The 22,484-nt window shown below is 46.9% G+C and overlaps 1 protein-coding gene across 1 annotated transcript; it reads left to right on the top strand.

Annotated features, from left to right (window-relative positions):
- Nucleotides 1-19,443: 19,443 nt before the first annotated feature.
- Nucleotides 19,444-21,663, top strand: LOC127002585 (uncharacterized). The gene is made up of 3 exons (XM_050868668.1): nucleotides 19,444-20,856; nucleotides 20,982-21,378; nucleotides 21,536-21,663. Exons 1-3 carry the CDS (start codon nucleotides 19,993-19,995, stop codon nucleotides 21,661-21,663), a joined length of 1,389 nt encoding a protein of 462 aa, XP_050724625.1. The 5' UTR covers nucleotides 19,444-19,992.
- The last annotated feature ends 821 nt before the right edge of the window (nucleotides 21,664-22,484 follow it).

The raw sequence follows: 22,484 nt of genomic DNA, 5'->3' as shown, positions 1-22,484 counted from the left end.
TCTTGTAATATATCTATGCTTTACAGTCTGATGGTGCATCCTTCTAGGTTGTCAAGTTTTAGTAGCTACTCATGAGAAGTATTCCTTATAATGATCATTGATTTCCAGATGCTTTTCACTAAAAAAAAAGTGTCGTGAAACCTGCCGCAAATAATAATCAGCTGTAGTGAACCCTTGCTTTAAAGAACCAATATGGAGGAAGGGGGTGATGTTATATCCAAAAATCTTTTACATCTGAAGTATCCAACCTTTTTGTGTATAATAAACCTTGTTTGTTACATGAACTTAAAAGTTCACAATTTCAATACATGATTCTTTTTTCAATGTATTTGATGATTAATCCTGACATGTATTTCCATTATCAGTAGGTAATATATAGTAATAAGACAATAATACACATTATAACAATGTATATATTATAGCCGAATGAGTGCACGAGATCATTTACCTCATCAGTGACGCCAAGTCCGGGAGTCCTTCACTAAATTCTTTGCCCGAATTTGTGACACCAAGTATAATAACTAGTTTTAGTGACCATTTGCATCCATTTTTCAGTTTGATTAAAAAATTGCCTCTCTACAGGGTGGGAACTTGATGGGGTTGTAGGAAACTCGACTCGGCCATCAAGCTCACCACAATATAGTAAGGAACCTCTTGTTCTCAGTGATAATTTATCCTCTTTAGTTACTATTCCATGTTGCTTTAATCACAACTAATGTGTTGGAAACATTACAGCTTAATAACATACTTCACATCTCTGCATACAAATTAAGTTCAATATTTAACTGTTACACCAGTAGGCTTCATATCTTCAAAAAAAGGTATGTAAAAAGGTTGACATTTTGAATGATATATTTAAACTCTTTATTATGTTTCTATGGCTGTAGTACCGTTACGATTAGTCGAGTGATCAGCATATGGGTCTTATGTTTTTGATAGCATAGGTTCAAATTTTGCCATAGGCTGGCAATTGATAGTAAGAGTAGCGTCCACAGACACCTGCCTGTTTCTTGTTTATCCTGTTCCACTTTAAACCATGACTGGCCAATCTTTGAAGAGGTAGCATAACCTTGAAGTGCCACTAACAAACCTTTGTCCATTCTTCTGATGTGATCATTTTTTTTTCCCCACCTGCCTATAGCGCCGGTAGGTTTTCTTCAGGGGCCTGGCGGTCGGCCCAGGCCCGTCATGATGCAGGCAATTTTTTTTATAGTGGCGCCATTTAGTATTGGCTCATACTGCTGCCCGGAACTCATTCTTGATTCACTTGGATGGTTTAGCAGGGCTTAGGTACGACTAACATTGCAGAAACAGGGAATTTTTAGAGTTTTAGTGTGTTAACACATTGACAAATGTTTTAGTATGGACTGAACATCAAAGATATATATGGTAAATGGGTGCTTGTAGATCTTGACATTATATCTGTCAAGAGTCTCCAGTTGTATCCTCTCCCCCATCTCCTGAAAATATTACTCTTGTCAGGCAATCTAAGTGAAGCCTTTCATCGAAGCTGGCGTGCAGACATAATGTCAATGCTTAGATTCACTGTCCTTATAGCACTGGAAATAATGCAATTACATGCACATATTTTATTATTTGAATTGTGATTAATTGTGATTAAATATTTTTTCATGTATTTTCAGACATAAAAAGTGAAAATTGCTGTACACAACAGTCTGTCGTCTGCACCGGGAGGCAAGGCAGCTCAAAGCCCAGGCTGTTACAACTCCTGGGCAGTTTTTGCCCAGAGCCAGCAGTTTTTTACATCCAGTAGGGATGGATTTTTTCTGAGGTCAGGTTCAACATGCTGCAAGATGCCAAGATCTAAGCCTAGTAGGAGATATGGGTTACAAGAGAGGAGGTTTGCTCTGGCCTTATACTATCAAAGTCCAAATGCTAATAGATTTCTAAGCACAGTATTTCACTTGCCTTCAGTTTCAACACTTCACTCATGACTCAGGGGTATTTCAGTACATGTTGGCTGGAGCAAACAGACTCTGACAGCCCTGCAGCAAAGAGCACAGGCTTTGTCAAAAAAAAGAGAAACTTCGTGGGATTTGCCATTATTTAGTATTTCTCTTGTTACGCTAATAATTTTTTTCCATATACTTTGCCAAATATTGCAAGTAATGCACCATTGTTGGTCTTGCCTGTTATAAATCAGATCTTGTTCAATTAAGAAGCTTTGGGTGTCTGCCACTTTCCAGTTGTAATGCAAGGATTCATTTATCTTCCCTGCCAGATATCACATGTAATGCACCATTGTTGGTTTTGCCTGTTATAAATCAGATCTTGTTCAGTTAACAAGCTTTAGGTGTCTGCCACTTTCCAATTGTAATGCAAGGAATCCCCTGCCAGATATCGCATGTAATGCACCATTGTTGGTCTTGCCTGTTATAAATCAGATATTGTTCAGCTCACAAGCTTTGAATATCTGCCATTGTTTATTTCAGGTGTAATGCTTGGAAGCATTTGTTCTCTTCCCTACCCAACAGTATGCAATGCTTTATTGTGGATTTTGCCTGTTATATTTAATCTTGTTCAGGTAACAAGCTTTCGGTGTCTGCCTTACCTAATAATGTGCTGCAGTGACACTTGGCTTGGTTTCATAATGTGAAATACAGCTTGTAATTTCATCACACTAAGTGTCTATCATCACGTGTCTGGCATCATTAATGTGGCTTCCAGGAGTAATCTTGTTTGTATTACAGCATACATTTTTTTTTCTGCTTTATATGATATACATAATCACATAGGTATGATTTTTTTTTTGACAAAATGTAATGGCAGTTGATATTCTTGACTAAAGCCTCATAAACCTTGTGAAAAATAATGCTTTTTCGAAAGGGGGTGGGGAGTGGACAGAGAGTGGTTTGTTTGGTTGGCCAGTTCAAGGAGTTTCATATCAAATGATTTTATTACATCCAACTTTAATGTGTGCTAAAAACATATATTTTATTACATCCAACTTTAATGTGTGGTTCCTGCAATAAATGCTACATGTTTACTGATGTAGCCTATGAAATACATATCACTCTCTGCCTTGTGATTTGGTGTGTCACATACTGCAGCATAACTTTCCCGCTATTTTATTGCACTATGAGTTGCCTTCTTTTGTCTCATTTGCTTTTATCATATGTGCCTCCGCTGCATAGTTGTGCCTACTGAGCTTAATATCTTCATGACCCTGACACCAAGGTCAGAGCTTGTGAGATCATATCATGTCCTACATCTCATTTTCACCTTCAGTCTCGGTTGTCTCCCAGGACCACCAAGTTATTGCATTCCATTTAAGACAACTCATGCGTTACCTTCTTGATGTCCTCCATCATGTATTTCAGCATGTTTTATGATGCTTTGCTCTTATATTGATGTGCCTTGCAACATTTTTATATAGTTTTCATTGTATATAACGCACCATTGTTGGTTTTGCCTGTTATAAATCGGGTCATGTTCAGTTAACAAGCTTTGAGTGTCTCCCATTGTTTATTTCAGTTGTAATACTTAGAAGCTGTTGTTCTCTGCCCTGTCAAACAGTATGCAATGCTTGCCATTATCTGGCACTTATACAGTTAGTATGATATTATTGCTCAGCTAAGAGCATGTTGCAAAAGGTAAAGGTACGGTTGGGGGCATACGCTGTGGCAGCGTGTGGCCTCGGTGCTCACATTTGTAACATTGGCCCTTGAGCCTGTGGTGTTAGGGAACCCATTACCCTGGGACACAGGACCAGTGTGAAATCCGGGTTACCACAGTTGCAAAGGCATTATAGTAATCTAGCATGCATAGAATGTTGTATGCTTTGCTTGTATTTAAAGCACTGGATATATTTGCTACACACACACACACACACACACACATATATATATATATATATATATATATATATATATATATATATATATATATATATATATATATATATATATATATATATATATATATATATTAGCAAATGCTTCCTACACTATATTTTTCCTAAAATAACAATTTGATAGTGTAGATAATACCTAATAAAACATAAAAACAAATATATTTTTTCTTTACCCCATTAGTAAATCATTTTACAATAATTAAAAAATAAGTAAAGGCTGGATAGGGTGCTGTGGCAGGTATTTCAAAAATAGTAAAGCTTCCCCTGAAAAGTGACTTTTTTGGTGGGACGCAATAGATGGCGCTACTTCCGCCCGCATACCCGAGGAATAACTACATACCACTATCTCTTCGTATAGTCTCTTTGGGTAGGACTGAGACCACTCACACACAACACCCCGCGACAACGAGGTCACAACTGTGTGTGTGTGTGTGTGTGTGTGTGTGTGTACTGTTTTTTTTTTTTTTTTTACAACAAAGGAGGCAGCTCAAGGGCACACAAAAAAAGAAAACAATAAAAAAAAAGCCAGCTACTCGCTGCTCATAAAAAAAGAAACAAAAGAGGTGGCCGAAAGCAAGGTCAAATACTGTGCTAGCCAAGGGCCCGTTACAGTTCTCCCACCCGTCCGTGTGTCTCCCTGCGAGTACAAAACCAAAGCTACGATATATAATTCATAAAAAACTACGCTGATAGAGTGGTAAAAGCACTCACCAGTCTCAAAACTCTTAGTAATACTTAGTAATAATTGTACCTAAAAACTGTGCCTCCGTGCTGACACCCTGCCTGGTCAAACTCTCTCGCCTCTGCCTGTCAACATCTACCTTTCCTTCCTGCTGGAAGTATGCCTTCATACAGCCTGTGCCTAAGAAGGGTGACCGATCCAATTCCTCAAACTACCGCCCTATAGCTTTACTTTCCTGCCTATCTAAAGCTTTTAAATCAATTATTATGCCTCGGTCACACATTCACGTATCAAGCCACGTACGCCCACGCACGAACATAAATTGGCAGTCGGCAACCGCTTACGTAAGTACTACGTAAATGTCCCGTAATGTGTAATTACCTACGTGGGCATACAGGGCGGAGACGGGGGGTCGCTACGCACCACCCGAGAGTGCGTGGGGAGCCACTCATCTTTCGACATGTTCAAAAGATACGTGGGTGCTCACGTCAACCGCCATTTTACGTGGCTCCACACGTACAACGTGGCGCATACCTGGCGCTTACGGCGTGCTTGCGGGGCGCTTACGCGTGGTCCCACGCTGCTCCCCTGTTCCCTCAACGCAATGCGTGGGTCCTCACGCGGTGCAGGAGCATCCGTGGCACCAGCGCCGCTCCTCGGGTACCCACGACGACGTTGCAACGCTGTGCATGGTGTGTATACGCCGTGCGGCGGGCTTGCGGCTTCAGTTCCTCTCTCGGACTAACAACAGCATATACCTGGAAGCCACAACCACCGCCTCTCACCCCCGCCAGCGCCCTCGTCAGTAGACCTTGTCGCCACTGCTTTCAACTATGCCTAAGGACACCACCAAGAATTTGTGGCACCTGCAGTTCCTCATCTCCGTAGACAGTAACAATAGCCTTGCAGGTCTCTGGTATAGTGTAACTAATGGTGTTGTGGGCTACTCGGAATGAGTATTGGAGTCATATGGAGTATATGAGTCACCCGTGGCGAGGAAACGTTGGGTGATAGCCACACGCTGGCCTGGCTCAAGGGATTCTCTTCAGAATGTGCGTTGCTTCTGAATGTGGGGTGTGACAAGTTCAGCTGTTTCACTGAAGAGGTCCTTGTCAATCCGGGTAAAATTCCTGTACAGTTCTGGACTTTCGGTTGCCAACTCCTCAATCAGGTTGTCATAGTGGCCTAGCTCAACTCTTCTTTGCAGGTACGGCCAAGCCCAAACCCTCCTCGCCCTCCTCTTTTTTTCGTTTTTTTCACTTGCAAGGTGGACCTTCACAACTAACACCAGTACCATGGTGTGCACATACTCCAGGATGGCCTCCATTAATTATGTGTTATGACTGTTTGTTGGTGTTATAAGGGCAAGGATGTCTTCAATGTTCTCCATGTTGATTCAGCAGGAGGGGAGTACTTCTTACTGCAGGTAGATGTTGACGGGAACTGCAATCACAGATGTGCAGCACGGCCCTTATGTACGTACCTCTCACGTTTACCCACCGACGTACGTGGGGATAACGTGAGGATGACGCAGGGTCGTAACGCACCACGTTACACATACGGTATACGTACGTGGCTGTTACGTGCTCTGCCACGCACTACTTGTGGGGGTGTGGCCTCTTGTCGTGGCAATTCGGGTAAGCGTCACGTCATGCTTGCGCAGTGCGTAGGCTCAATACGCGTTACCTCGCACTTATGTTATGGCGTCCCTATGTTGACCGTGCAAGCTTTACGTACATCGGCCCCTGACACGTATCCAGTTGATCGCGGCAACAAATCCCGCGTATGGCCACGTATGGGCCAAAAATCACATACGTGAGCATACGTGGGCTTGATACGTGAATGTGTGACCGAGGCTTTAACCGGAAGATTCAAAAGCACCTTACCACTTTTGACCTTCTATCTGATCGCCAGTATGGGTTTCGCAGGGGGCGTTCTACTGGGGATCTTTTTACTCTCTAGACTGACTCTTGGTCATCCTCTCTTAGCCGTTTCGGTGAAACTTTCTCAGTTGCGCTTGACATATCAAAAGCTTTCGATGGAGTGTGGCACAAATCTTTGCTTTTTAAACTGTCCTCTAACGGTTTCTATCCTCTCTGTTCCTTTATCTCCAGTTTCCCTTCCGGCCGTTATATCTCTGCTGTGGTAGACGGTCACTCTGCTGTGGTAGACGGTCACTGTTCTTCCCCTAACCCGTAAACTGCGGTACGCCTCTCAGGCGGCTTCTCCGGTAACATCCTGTACGCCTCTTGGAAGCACGATTTTTACATTACTCCTATAAACCTGCTGAACCATGTACACCCGCGAATCTTTTTTTCCTAGTTAGCATAGCGTTTCATGTTTCATTTTTCATCTTAGTCATGCAGATCTTGTCATTACTTTGTCGTCTGTCAAGAGTGATGATGACATTTGTATGGGAAGCCTATAGAGTCAATGAATTCAGGATCCTACTCACTGTCTCTTCTTTGTTACATTGTAAATATAGTTATAAACACAGTGGCATCAAGGTTCAGGCATAAAAAGAAGCAGAAGATGAGAAAAAATAAAAATTTGTTAGGAATTCAGAAGGGAGGCGTTCTGTACGTTGGTAACGCTGCCTCTGGCACAAGTGTTACGCGCCGCGCATCCCACTCCCAGTTACCCGCAGACCCGCAGTCTCTCACCGCCACTTATGGGAGACAGTGGACTGCAGACTGCTTCCCTTTCTAATGACATGAATGATGAATGCCCCCCTCCCAGTCAGAAAGAAAGTAGCTTTTTTATAGTTATTATTTTACCACTCAATCTATTTCATATGGATGAAAATTATATTGGCTTTTCAAGAAAGCATTTTTTTATACGGATTAATGTCGTAGGCTAGTCATGAAAGAGGAAAGCATTTTCTTTGATATGAATCAATTACGTAGCCTAAGCATGAAACAGGAAAGGAAAGGAAGGCTGCCTTGTGGTTATAGGCAAACCAGACTCCTGCAGACTCCTTACATTCTTATGTTTTTATGTTCTTATATGGATCAATCGCGTAGGCTAATCATGAAATAATAAATATTTATTTTTAAATGGATCAATTTCGTAGGCTAAGCATGAAAGAGGCATTTTCTTTGATATGGATCAATTGCGTAGGCTAAGCATGAGAACCGATGCTATTTTATTTCCAATGAATGAGAATAAAGTAACCTAATAAAGAAAAACAGTCTCAGTGAAGCCCAGAATATCTTGGTTAGCTGGTGAAGATTTACTCATGAAAAGGGGACAGGGCCTTTGCACAAAGGCGGCCCTTTAAGGGGGGCCACCCCGGTGAATTATTGACGAATATTTTTGAAATATAGCTTTCTCGGTTTTTTCGCTCAGCGTGTCCCAGACACCCTAAATTATCACGTGGTGAAGTTTTTTTACAAAAATTAAATCCCTTCCGCTCCCAGACGCCATTTTTAAATGGCCCGTGGTGTTGCGTCATAGCCTGACGCAACACCACGTATCATTCAATGCTTATAACTACGTAGAAGTATCAAAAAATATTTGTTTCTTTATATAAATTTTCATGTTTGGCATCCTTCGCCTCAACGGAAAGAATCCGGCCTGACCGGGGCTCGAATCGCCGCCTGTTTGGCCGTTAAGCCTTGCAGCGCAGAGCTCTAACCGATTGAGCTACCGGAGCGGTGTGTGTGTGTGTGTGTGTGTGTGTGTGTGTGAGTGAGTGTGTGTGTGTGTGTGTTTTGTTTTGATCTGTCGCTCAGTGTTCTATTTACCCAGAGCGAATCCAGATCAGATTCGGATCCGGGCCAGTGATCTAGAGCTGATCAGTGTTCAAAATAGAAGACGTCTTAAATAAACCTGTTATAGTAGCGGTAGTAAACAGACACCCTCGCCATAGACCGCCAGGTCTTCTGGTGTCTGTTCCTCCTATGTATTCCTATGTATCCCTCTACAGGCAGGCACGGCGCCAATATATATACCTACGTATAGGTTCCCTCACTCACAACGCTTACAACTAGACAGGATCGTGAAGGACATGCTTGCTCAGGATGTTACTGAGGAGAGTAATTCACCCTGAAATTTTCCATTGTTCCTAGTCCCTAAGTTGGACGGCACAAGTCGCCCTGTCTTTGACTACAGGCAATTAAACAAACATTGCCGACAGGAAAGGTACTCACTATCAGTTCTGCAGGACATTCTGATGTCCATCGGACCACGAAATAGGGTGTTTTCCACACTTGACTTACGGACAGGGTACTGACAAGTCCCGCTGGACGAGGAATCAGCACCCCGTCAGGCCATTTCGCCTTCAAGAAAATGCCATTTTGTATCTCTGGAGCCCCACTTGCCTTCCAACGTCTCATTAACTCAGTGTTTGCAGGTCTCTTGGGGGACTCTGTCTTTGCCTTCCTGGATTACATAATTATAGTCTCTAAGGACACTGTCTCATTTACACAAACTCCAGGAAGTGTTTTCTCGTCTACAATCGGCAGGCTTAACACTGAAACTGAGTAAGTGCAACTTCCTACAGAAGAAAATCACGTTCTCGATGACAAAGGCGTCCATATCACACAGGACAAAGTGAAGGCCGTTCGAAAGTTTCCGACTCCCACAAATCTAAAGTCCCTACGGTCATTCTTGAGTCTCAGCGGCTACTACCGCAGCTTCATTAAGGACTACTCAACCACAGCGAGACCCCTAACGCAACTGACGAGAAAGGACACGCCTTTCGAATGGAGCGAGGAGCAGGAACGGTCATTCCATTAGCTTAAGACATTACTTACCACTGCAAAAATTCTTGCATATCCCGACTTTAGCAAGAAGTTTTATTTGTACACAGATGCATCGGATATCGGTTTGGGCGCGGCACTCATGCAAAAGGATGACAGAGATAAACTGCAGGTTATCGGGTACGCCAGTAGAGTCCTTAACAAGGCCGAACAAATTACTCGACGACTCACAAGGAGGCCCTCGCAGTCGTATGGAGCCTGTGTCACTTCCGTGATCTCATTCACGGCTACCCGATTCGAGTAATGACGGACCACGCCGCGGTAGTCGAAATGTTCAACGCCAGGAACCTCACTGGTAAACTTGCAAGATGGCGTTGGTCGTACAAGATATTAACCCACACTTTGAGTACTTGCCAGGTAGAGCCAACGTAGTGACAGACGCCTTATCACACCACATAGCTTCCATCCAGGCACTAGGGGGCGAGGATTTCAAACAAACGTTAGTTTCTGCCCAGAGGGACGATACGTTCTGCTCGCAAATTGTGTATTACCTGGAGTCGGGCGATGCAACTCACCTTCCTCGTCTTCCCGTCCCACTCCCTGAATTCGACATCAGTGGCGATGTGCTAGTTAGATCCACATACTTTCTGCATCTATATCTACATCTTTCCATGACAAATTGTCCTATCCACTCATACGCTGAATACTCCACTCTGCATTATTCAACTTCTTTCAACAGAAGACCCTCTCAACAGGAATTACAAGACTTAACCTCAGACCTTGCTATCATTTCCGATTTGGGTAAAAGGAACCTTGTGTCCTTCAATGCCTCAAAAACCCAGTTTCTCTATCTATCAACTCAACACAATCCTCCAAACACCTATCCCCTATTCTTCGACGGCACCCAGCTGTCACCTTCTTCAACACTAAATATCCTCGGTCTATCCTTTGCTCAAAATCTCAACTGGAAACTTCATCTCCTCCTTACTAAATCAGCTTTCTCAATGTTGGGCGTTCTGTATCGTCTCCGCCAGTTCTTCTCCCCCGCACAGATGCTTTCCATATATGGAGTATGCATCTCACGTGTGGGGGAGGATCCACTCACACAGCTCTTCTGGACAGAGTGAAGTCTAAGGGTTCGTTCACACTACGGTCAGCCGGTAGAGTCATAGGTCTACTAAGGAGAACCACTCCACGTGGGCCCGCTGGGCGTGATACGTCGGAAGGCCCCCCTCCCGTCTCCTCCGCGCTGGCCCGCCTTGCTCGGCGCCAGCGTGCACCATCGTCTCCCGAACAAGATTCCTCTTGTGTTCACCTGCTAATCAGCGCAGGATGGACCCCGATGGAAATGGGCACCCCGATGACCACGGGTCAACCTGCCCAATATGTGGGCGCGTCTTCGCCTCCCTCATCGGGCCACGAAAGACAAACGCACCCTACTCTGTTCCACGCTGCGGAGGCTGAGAAGCTTGCTACTCGCCCAAAGGCAAGGTGGGGTGCTGAGGAGGTGGCCCTGATGCATAGCTGGGCGTTATCGCGATAAGTTATCGCGATACTTTATCGCTGATAACAAAATCGGGTTATCGGCCATCCGCTACTTATTTAAATATATATCGGTATCTTCGTTACTTTTGTAACCAAACTGGCGATAATCGCTACTTTTTTCCGACTCAGAAAAAAAACGTTGTCTCCTCCCTACACGTGGCCCGGGCGCCCGGTGTTGTATGAAAAAACTTCGGGGTATGAAATATCATGGAAACATGGAAACATGGGAATGCAGGCAACATAAAGCCTATTGGCTCATTACGAGGTTGCCCGCTTTGGTGATTTAATATGCTCGACAGCCTGGGGCCTGGGGAGCAGATGAAAGCACCTCGACATTGAGGAGCAGATGAAAGCACCTCGATATTGAGGAGCAGATGAAAGCAACTCAATATTCAGTTTACTCCCGACGCAGCGAAGTGACGGTCGATTCTTTATTTGAAGGAGTTGATAGTATTCGCTTTTACTACTTCTGAAGGAAGATTGTTCCAGTGACGGATGACTCGGTTTGAAAAGAAACTCCTTCCGATGTCTTTGTTACATCGACTAGACTGAATGGGTAAACCGTTATTTCTAGTTCTTGAGTTGGTTTGCAATTCAAAGAAATTGGAGTAATCGACGTTATTGAGTTTTTTTCAAATACTTGAAGACTTGAATCATATCCCTTCGTAGGGGTCTTTTCTCCAATGTAAAGAGATTGAGTCGCTTGAGTCGTTCCTCGTACGGTTGAGCCCTTAAGGTTGGTATCATTTTCGTGGCGCGTCGTTGAATCCTATCCAGTAAATCAATGTCCTTTCTGTAATTAGGAGACCAGAACTGTACTGCATACTCGAGGTGCGGTCTTACCATGGAATTATACAAGGATAGAATCACGTCTGGCGTTTTACACTCGAATTTCCTCGCTATGAACCCGACAGTATCTTCGGTGAAGATATTTCATACTTTGATCATCACCATTAAAACACTAGGTTATTTTTTTTTTTATGTAAGACTCAAAAATAAAAAAAAATAAAAAATCATTTAACTTTGCCCCCCAAAATTATTATTCACTGCCTCAAATTTGATATTCTATATTCGTTTGTGAGCATGCCATGGTATTGAAGGCACCCGGTGTTGTGTTATTTGGTGTCCCATCGTCAAATGTTGGCGCTTTTGTTTACAAATACTGGTCTCTCGTGAACTACGCATGTTCAGACCAGTAAGTGTAGCCCTGTAGAGTCTCACAAAGCTTTTTAACACATTAAGACATACAGTACCACCATCCTCGCTGTTTCTAAAACGGCACTCTGTACATATAAATACAGCTCGCACAGAGTGTCGTTCTAGAAACATCGGGGATGGTGGAAATGGTACTGTATGTCTGATTCAGCCTTCCAGCAATTTTTAATTACGGTTAAAAAGCTTTGTGAGACTGTACAGGTCTACGCTTGCTGGTCTGAGCATGCACAGTTCACGAGAGACCAGTGTTTGTAAACAAAAGCGCCAACATTTGACGGTGGGGACGCCAAATACACAACACAGTTCAGGCGTTTATAGTATTACCGTCCATAGGTACGTGTCAACTTGTGGTTTTCAGGTTTTGTAAGTTTTCTAAAATACAAATAATGAAAATTTGAATTCATCGATGTTTTTTATTGGAAATATCAATATAGTATCATTTTCGCCTATCGGACTTATCGCTATCGGAATTGTGGATTAATATCGGGTATCGATTATCGGTTATCGCCTATATTTGTGTTTCCAGTTAACGAATATTGGTTATAGCCGATAAGGTTTTCCATTATCAGTTATCGGTTATCGGGAATAAGGTTTTCTGTTATCGTGCCCAGCTATGCCCTGATGGCTACCTTTGAAGCGTCCCACCCGAACACTCGCGTAATAAATCAAGCTGTCCAAAGGGAGGTGCTGCCCCACCGCACCCTGGACGACATCAAAGGGCAGAGGAGGCAAGAAGTCTATAAGGCAAAGGTCCGAGCAGCAGTGGGGCTGCTAGAGACATCACGTGTGCCTCCTCTTCAGCACCCCCTGGACGAGAGCCGGGATACTGGAGACCGGCCCTCGCTCAGCCCCAACCCGGGACGGACTCCACCACCATCTATTGTGGACCCTGGGGAAGTGGGGGGAGCGCAGGCTGCTCCCTCCCCGGACGCGAGCACAACACCTGCTCCGCCCGAGTGCAGCGATGCCACGACTGAGCAGGAGGTCACCAGGGAGGTTGGGCGCCTTTTCAACTGCTTGGTGTGGCTGTCCCTACGTCACCAGAGGACCTCCAGGACCAACTTCGACAATGGGCGCCGTTGGGACCGGCCAGTCGGAGGCGGACTGGTCGGCCAAAACCGTCGACACCACCTGGGCGGTCTGTCCTGACCAACCGGACGCGACGGTGCCGGGAGTATGCGCGGTTCCAGGAGGCCTACAAAAAGAACCGAGGCCGAGCTATAACTGACATCCTAGCCAGCCGCAGCCCCGGGGGCGGTATTGGAGACCTCCTTCCCGGAGCAGTCCAGTTCTGGCGGGAGGTCTTCGAACGTCCTAGGCCCGGCTCTGCCGGGCAGCTAATTCCGGTGAACCCGGGTGTTGGTCATCTGATGATGGCCCCGGTGAAACTGGAGGAAGTGATGGCGGCTTTCGCCGCCACAACGGTTGACACGGCATCCGGGCCTGACGGAAGGACGCTGTCTGACCAGAAGGCCCTAAGCAGCTTTTGTGGCTGATGGACTCGGCCATCATGCTGGGCTCCGTCCCCGAGAGCTGGGTTCATGGCCGAACCGTGCTGCTCCCGAAGGTGGACGCACCTCGGACAGCCTCTGACTACAGGCCGCTGACGATAGCTCCCATCCTGACGAGGACGTTCCGTACGGTGCTGTCGCAGCGGCTTACTACACACGCTCCCCTACCGCTGGGTCAAAAGGGATTCAAGCGGGAAGAGGGCTGCGCCGGCAACTTACTGTTGGTGAGACGTGCCCTCGAAGTGACTAAGAGCACCCCCCGCTCCCTGTACATGGCCTTCTTTGATTTCAAGAAGGCCTTTGCCTCAGTGGGCCACCCCGCCATAGTCAATGCCACTAGGCGATGGGGCTTAGGGGATCGATTTGCCAACTACATCGGCAATGTATATGCCAAGGTATCCACGAACCTGGATGAGAACACCAGAGTGGAATATGGAAGAGGTGTCATGCAGGGCGACTCATTGTCGCCCTTACTGTTCAACCTCACTTTAGACCAGACCCTGTCCGCCCTGCCCCAGAACGTCGGAGTAGAGCAGGATGGCCGCGCTCACGGCTACCTGGCTTTTGCTGACGACGTGGTGCTACTGGCCTCCACCAGAATATTCTTAGAGGCAAACCTGCGAGCACTGACATCTGCCGCGGCTGCCTTGGGCCTCGAGGTGGGACCCTAAAAGTGCGCCTCAGTGGGGGTAGTGGCGGATGGCAAGAGAAAGACCTGGTACCAAGACAAAATAAGGCTCCATGCTGGAAGCGAGGATATACGGTCCTTAGGCCCAGGTGACTTTTATAAGTACCTGGGTTCACGGGTGGGCGCCGCTTGGGCGAGTGGTCCGTCCCACATGTTGAGCTCGCTAAGCTGGGGCAACTCCAACGAGCCCCAGCCAAACCCCAGCAGAAGCAATGGGGCCTGGCCAGTGTGCTTCTCCCTCAGATGTACCCTCTGCTACACTCGAGGGCAAACAAGGGTGCTTTAAAAAGGATGGATGTGGAGATTCGGAAGTTTGTCCGGATCGCCCTCCATCTGCCGCATGATACCCCCAAGGAGTACTTTCATGCGACCGGCGTGGATGGCGGGCTCGGAGTAGCAGCTCTCGAGTCTCGCATCCCCCCGATTAAACCATGACCTTCTAGCCCACCTCAGGCAGTCCCATGACCCTGCGGCAAGTCCACTCGACGACGCCTCCACTCCATCTGGGAGAAAGAGAGAAGAGAGGAGTCTCTGGTCCGAGAACCATTATGGTTCTGTTGACGGTCGGGGGCTGCGAGGAGCAACACAAACACCGGTATCCGCAGCCTTCCTGGACGGGTCTGCCCTGATGAAGGGCGAGATTTACTCGAAGGCGGTGAGGCTTAGAGGAGCCTTGCTACCTACGAAGTCCCGCTCGGCTAGGGGTTGACTGAAGCCCGACGTCATGTGCGACCTCTGCTTCGGCCGTAGGGTTCATTCCCTTGGACAAATCTTGCAGCAGTGTCCGGCCGTTGCAGGGGCTAGAACTCTACGCCACAATACCATTCTTGATGGCGCCGTCCAGGCCCTCCAGCAGTCTGGGTATCAGGTGCTTAAAGAACACACCATCCCGACTCCAGCAGGGTTAAGATACCTAGATATTGTATGCTGGAGGGATGATCGCTCGCGGGTAATTGACGTGCAGGTTGTTGCAGATAGTGCCGCCACGGACCTGCACGTGGCCCACGAGCGCAAAGTGTCATACTACAACGTGGCTGCGGTGAGAGATAAAGTAAAAGAGTGGAGTGGAACACCCCCCGTAGTCAGCTCGCTCACACTGTCGTGGCGGGGGTGGTTTCCCCTGCCTCCGCGAATACGTGGAGCGCTCTGGGGCTGCCCAAAGCCGCGCTCAAGCTCGTGGTGCTCCGGGCCCTCGAAGGAGTCCGGATCTTCCAAGCACACATAAACACGGCAGGAGCACCCGTGGCAAGGGGTGCACCATGAAAAGGGCCGCACTCTATGCAAAACACTAAGGCAATGTGCAAATGAAAAGAGCTGGATTGTGATAGTGAAGTGAGATGTGTTAAGATCTGGTAAGAGATGAGAAGTGCTGTGAAGTGTTGCACGAAGCCAATAATGGCACCCATCTATCCCTGTGTTCTCCTACCTCATGAGTATGTATATGGTGGAGGAGAGTGTGTGTCGGTGATGGTTTTGTTATTGTTTTCTGTGTACTATTTATTTATATGAAGGACTTCGTGTGTGCGTTCCTATTGCTTGACAGCAAAAAACAGAAACGGAAACACTGGGTCCATCCCATTAACGCAAGGAGATATCGGTAAGGATAATACCACCGAACTGAAGAGAGATGAATCGCGATTCTTCGCGTATTTACGGATAAAACCGGCAAGTTTCGATGTTCTACACTCCCTATAGAAAGAACATTTTCGAAAAGGTAAGATAAGTTTTTATTTAGTAATAATTCAGAAATTTATATTGAGGATACCTGTAAAACAAAGTTTGAACAAAATTAACTTCCGTTCATAACGTGTTTTATCCCTTTTTACAGGTTGGAACGGAAGAACGTCTTGTAGTTACTTTAAGGTGGGTGCAAATAAACTAATTATCTTCAGAAGTTACCGTAGGACTGCAGGTCACAGTTCACAAAGGGGCTAAATTTTGCTAATTTGGCATGTGCATTTTTGGACAATTACCATTTGTTAGGAATATATACTGAAGAGTATTGTGTTGGATCCGATGGGTCAGAATATTGGTTAGGTGGCACAAGAGTGTAGTATGTTTGCTGGACGTCAGATGCTCCCTGGACACAACTACTTTCTATTGGTGTCAATTATGCCTTCGGAGTTATTTGCTTCAATTCCAGCTTAGTTTGTATGAGAAGTCTCCCGTCTTCAATTTGCTTCAGATCATTGGCCAGATCCATGGCAAACACTTCCAGTGGGTCTTTTGTTTCTTCCATTTTCTGCCTTGAAATTCCAATGGTTTCTTTCAACAGATTGAGCTTCTCTTGCTCAGTGCTGTCCGAACATGCTGTGCTGTACCTTTTTCGCTTTGACTGCGAAGCTGAACTTGTCGATGCCTCGCTTGGACTCCTGCTTCCGGCTGAGGATATGCCAGATGCCTGTAGTGCTTGCCTCACCACATCTTCCTCATTATTTTCCTCTATTAGTTCGTTTGTGTCGTCGAAGCTCTTGTCATCGTTGTCTCGTCCGCTGCACTGTGTATCCCCCGGGTGACCTGATGTCATTTTACGTCCAATGAATTCATCTTTCATGAAGTATTGTGATACAGTGAATTTACCGTACCCAACGGTTATGTTTCTCGCAGGACACTAGAACTACACCAGGACAACTCCACAAAAAAGATACACAAACCACTTACCACTAATTCATCAGGGGTGCCGGGCTTTCCCCTACAAGCACCTCCCAGCGTTACATCGATAATCCTAACAGGTCTGATAGTAATACCTATTTGTAATCACTGTAGGAGGCACTTATCTTTCGAAGGGTTTCAAAAGTAGTGGTCTCTTGAATTAAGTTCTGGAGGAGTCCTGTTGTCCTCGAGACTAAGTTTAAGTCAGCACTGCCGCGAGTTAATGTGGGGCGAAAGCGAGCGCTGAGGTGTTGTTAGCTTGAGAGCTGGTGATGTTGCGGGCCGAAAGCCAACCACGTGGGTCAGAAGGGGTATTTTGAATTTCCCTCGCCAGATGGCGTGGCTTTCGGTCGGTTAAATTATCCTTGCCGCAAGGGCAATTATTTATTATTTCATGAAAGGAAATTGTAAATTGTAAATGTGTTTAGTCTTCAGGCAGTGAATATGGTGATACTGTCTCGGTTTGGGAGCCGATGAGCGAAGTATGTAAGTACCATCCAAAGCTTATTTGAGCTCAGACGATACTCTTAGTTGGCTTGAACTCTTGGCCCGAGACTAGTTAATTTGTCTAATCCCCTGGTTAACTGACCTAATTCCTAACAGAAGAGAAGCTTTGTAAAATAGGGCCATGTTATCTGAGAGGACTTGTCAAAGGCCGGGGCACCAGATTTTGTTTTTGGCAGGGAATTCACGTGCTTTCTCATGGCATCTTTCAGGGTTTTCAGGCGCTCTTGGACCTCGTTGAATGACAAAAAAAAAGAGATTAAAGATTCACTTATATATTATGTTATATATTTACTGTTAAATTATATGGTCAAAATTTAAAAAAAAAAAAAAAAACGTGAACATTTAGCAAAATTTTGAGTCGAAAATAAACTTTCCACAATAATGAGTTAAAAAAGAATACTTTCTTACGGTATTATTCTTACCAATGCGTAAATACCTAAGTCTTTTTCGATACTAAAATCTTTTTTTTTTTTTTCCACTTCCAGGGTTTTGGCGACGGGAGCATCATTCAGATCATTGGCGTTTTCTTTTCGTCTAGGAGTATCTACCGTAGCTGGCATTGTCAAGGAGACTTGCTTGGCTATTTGGGAATTACATACAACGTATCTGCCAATGCCGACCCTGCAATCCCTTCAAAATACAGCAAAGGAGTTCCTTGATAGGTGGAACTTCCCAAACACCATTGGTTGTATTGACGGCAAACATATTCGCCTTCAATGCCCAGACAACAGTGGCTCCATTTATTTTAACTACAAAAAAATCTTCTCAATCGTGCTACATGGTGTTGCTGGTCCAGATCTCAAGTTCATTTTTGTGGACGGTGGAGTTTTCGGAAGATAAAAAATTAAGCATCTTTTGGACTCCAATGAGTATAACCTCCCAGCAACTGCCAAAACTACCTCAGACTTGCTCATAGAACTGACCCTCTTCCTACTTGGAGACGCAGCGTATCCGCTACGAAAATACCTCATCACCCCATATATCACCGGCATGTCCTATGAAAAACGAGTGTTCAACTACAGACATTCGCGTTGTCGCCTTTGTGTTGAAAGTGCATTTGGAATTCTGGCCGGAAAGTGGCGTGTGCTGCGCACGGCTATGTTAAGTCAACGTTGACAATGCTACTACTATCGCACTGGCGACAATCGTTCTCCATGACTTTGTCTTGTCAGTGGAACAAGTAGATCCAAATGATTACGAAGATTGGAGTGATGACTGTTGGTCAGGTACTTGTCGACACTTGTAATCATTGGATAGACAAACACTGAATAAACTTAAGTCCGTATATTCTATGGAAAGTAACAGAGAACGAACTAGTACGTGCGTACGCGATACAGAGACAGGGTGAACTGGCCCATGAGCGGGAGCGTGGATGTTTTGGCACCAGCTTTCTCCGCGTGGGCCGCCTTCTTACCCTTCTTGTACTGTGAGACGCCTCTCACGGCAGTGGACGGGGTCTCTGTTTCAGAGTACGTCACATTGGTGGCCTCATACGACCGACATTTCGTCACTGTCTCTTGAAGCGTGCGGGAGGCGTCCATGGTGATAAGCTCTCGCCTCAACTCCCGTTGCGAACTCCATCAACAAGGCATGCTTCATCCAGACTTCCTCGCAACGTGCCCCTGAGCACACTTCAATCTCTTCCGAAAGACCCTTGAGACGTGCGTAGAAGTCGGTGAAGCTCTCACCCTCGGCTTGCTGACAGGTGGAGAAGGCACGGCGACGGATCGCTTCGTTATGCTGACCCTTCACGTGCTCCTGCAGGAGGTCAAGCACCTCTTCCACCGTGTGCGGGGAGTCGACGGGGATCTGAAGCGAGGTCTCCAAATCACTCAGTGTCTTCGTGGAGAAGCACGTCCTCAGCTCTGCACGCTGCATGTCTTGGGGCATGCTCAACAGGCGACGCATTGTGGCGTGATCATTCCACCGGCTCCTTCATATCCGGAATTGTCGGTACGTCCCATCATGAGCGAGAGGCGGAGGAGTGGCGGCGGAGGCCTTGATGGGGGCCTTCTCGATTAGGGGAGACGCGCTGCTGCGTGGCACTCGTAAAGGCTGGTTTAAGCCACACTGACACTTGCACGACTTTGTGGCACGCATTGGCACGAACTCGGTCGTGCCAATGCGCAAACTAGTCGTAAACTCGCGTGAAGTGTTCGGAAACTCGTCGTGACTGCATCACATGTCGGGACGAAAATTTTGAAATGTTTAAAATTTTGGCACGACAAATTTTTCGTGACGGGTTCGTTAACTATGCGCAAACTGTTCGTGAACTTGTCGCGAACAGTGCGGGACAATGCAGGAGGATGCGCACCAGTGCGTGCCAGTGCGCGCCATGCCACGACATGCACGACTTGCCACGCATTGTTCACGAACTGTTCACGAACTGTTCACGACAAGTTTGCGACATGTTTACGCATTGGTGCGCGTCGCAGCATGGTCGTGCGTTACCCCTGACACGGTCACGTGTACTTCACGCCTTGATGGCACGAACAGTTCACGACTAGTTCACGCACTTCACGAACAGTTTGCGCTTGGCACGAGCAGTTCACGACGAGTTTGCGAGTAGTTCACGACTATTGCGCAACTATTGCGCAACAGTGTCGCTCGCGTCAATGCGGGGGTATATAATAGCCACTTCTCGCCATTCCACAACTTGCCAGCAAGCAGACAACATGCCGAAGACGAAACAAATAGGTGGAAGAGCAAAGCAGAGAAGGCCACAAGCCGACAGGCCAGAAAATATTGGAGCAGATCCAGAGCCAGAGACCGCTGAGAGAGATAAGTCCCTCCAGTCATCCATATCAAGTGTCGATGGCATCCCTGAGACACAGCAGGATACACTTGACACCCAGAGACAGCCATCCAGTGAGGAAGAGGCTACCCGGCAGCAGAAGAAGCGGGTCCGGGTATCCAAGAAGGAAATCCCTGAGTACCGCTGGACAGATGAGGGGGAGAGGGGGTTGGCTGACCTCATCAAGGAATACCCCCAGCTGTATGACAAGAAGCAAAAGGAGTGGCTTAACGTGGCGACCAAGAACAGCCTGTGGAACCGAGTCGGAGAGCAGCTGAATCCCCCTGCCACTGGTCCCCAATGCAAGAAGCACTACGAGAACATGCGCACCAGGGTGGGGAAGATCTTGAAGAAGGAGAAGAAGAGTGGGGCAAGCCAGCCTGAGAGGAGTGCCCGTGACGACGAGATCATGGAGACTTGGAGTTTCTTAACACAGCACATCGTTCGGGGAAAGACAATCCCCAGTGAGCAGTTTGCTGTCCCCGAATCAGCCACAGTGACGAGCAGCGACGATGAGGATAATGATGTCCAGTCTACAGGGTCCCAGAGCCAGGCATTTACTACAACAGGCAAGGGCAAGGGGAAGCGGTCCAGGCCCCCAACAACAGAGACAGCCACCACAACCGCCGTCACTACCACCACATCGGGGGTCACCCACATTGACCTCAGTGAAGCTGTCAGGCAGGTGAGAATCCCAATGTCACTAGTTGTAGATTGTATTCCAGTTTGTTCCATTTCTCTTGACATGACATGTGCAATATGATGCAATCAAATGCTGTACTAACTGATGCCAATGTCTGTATGTTTCAGATCCTCTCCAAAGCAGACTCCCAGGGCGCCAGCCACTCCTACACCGGCCACCAGAAGATCGTCCATGATTTCGTGTGCTTGCTGGAAGGGCACATGCAGGGCATCCCGGAGGAATCCTGGCACGAGTTCCAGATTGACTGCCTCAACCTGGTCCACCGTTACAGGCAGCGGCGTCCGCTCTTCCAGCAATCACAGCAACAACCACCCATGATCTGGCAAGGCCCACAGCAGCAGCAACCCTGGCAGCCCCTTCAGCAGCAGCAGTTCTGGCACCCCCCTCAACCGGCCACCTGGCAGGCACCGCCACAGCAGCAGCAGCAGCAGCAACCTCCAGCAAGTCAGCCCGCACCTCAACCCTGGTTGCCGCCCCAGCCACCACTGGCCTCCCAGTCTTCAGGCCAGTCGTCCTGGACACGGACCACTGAGTGGGAACCACGGATGCCACCTGCCCGTCAGCGACTCTTGTCCAGTCGCCATCACCAACCCCTTTAGTGTCGCCGTCAGTCATCTTAAAGACACCTGTGACATCACCCAGCTTCCTGGCCTGACCCCAGGGTCGGTAGGCAGCATCCTAGAGAGGAGTTCACCCTCAACCCCCTTCACCTCCAAGGACCTTAACACCCCGAAAGTCCACCGTGTATCCCCAGGCAGCGGTCCCAGCATCAGCAAGGACACTGAGTGAGACACTTTGAAAATGTTGTTTGTTGTTTTCATGTTAATAAAGTTGACTACTTTAAAACACTTGTTTTCATTTTCACATTAAAATAAAGTTAGCCACAAATAAAAGAGACACCAAAAAGGAAAAGAAAAGAAAAATAAACGAGAAAGATTTTATTTCAATAGTGGTACAAATATAGATGCAGTTCATGGGGATACCATTCTTTCTTGCCAAGGGACGGCACCAGCAGGGGACATGTAGTAATGTGACAGGTAGTCTCGCTGATCCTTCGCCTCCCTCGCTGAATGGTGGCCTGGTAGAGGCATCAGCCCCAGCAGCTGCTGGTCGAGTCTCCATCTACCAGGGATCAGATCATATGTGTCCGGATCTTCGCGGTCCACTTCTGGAATTGCATGTGGGTATCTGATGAGGAGGAGGTTGTGTAGGACACAGGCGCACATGGTGATCAGGTTGATGTTGTCGGGGTGCTGCTGCATTGTTGTCAAGAAGCAACGGAACCTGTGAGACAAGATTCCAAAGGCATTCTCCACAACACGACGGGCACGAGACAATCTGTAGCTGTATATGCGTTCTCGATGGACCTGTGATCGGTGGGAGAATGGTTTCATCATCCAGGTTCGGAGTGCGAAGGCGTCATCCCCTACGAAGTGATAGGGCACTGGCTTATCATCATTAGGGAGCGGTTCTGGTTGAGGCACTCCAGCTCTGTGGTCTTCTACAGCATCATGCAGGGAGCAGTTACTCCATGTTCCTCCATCCGATGCACCACCCTCTGCCCCAACATCCACATACAGGAACTTGTAGCCAGCATCTGCCACTGCCAT

The sequence above is a fragment of the Eriocheir sinensis genome, chromosome 23 (assembly GCF_024679095.1).
Source record: "Eriocheir sinensis breed Jianghai 21 chromosome 23, ASM2467909v1, whole genome shotgun sequence".
Classification (NCBI taxonomy): domain Eukaryota; kingdom Metazoa; phylum Arthropoda; class Malacostraca; order Decapoda; family Varunidae; genus Eriocheir; species Eriocheir sinensis.
The sequence above is the reverse complement of the archived record's forward strand: the minus strand, read 5'-3'. Positions and strand labels throughout refer to the sequence as shown.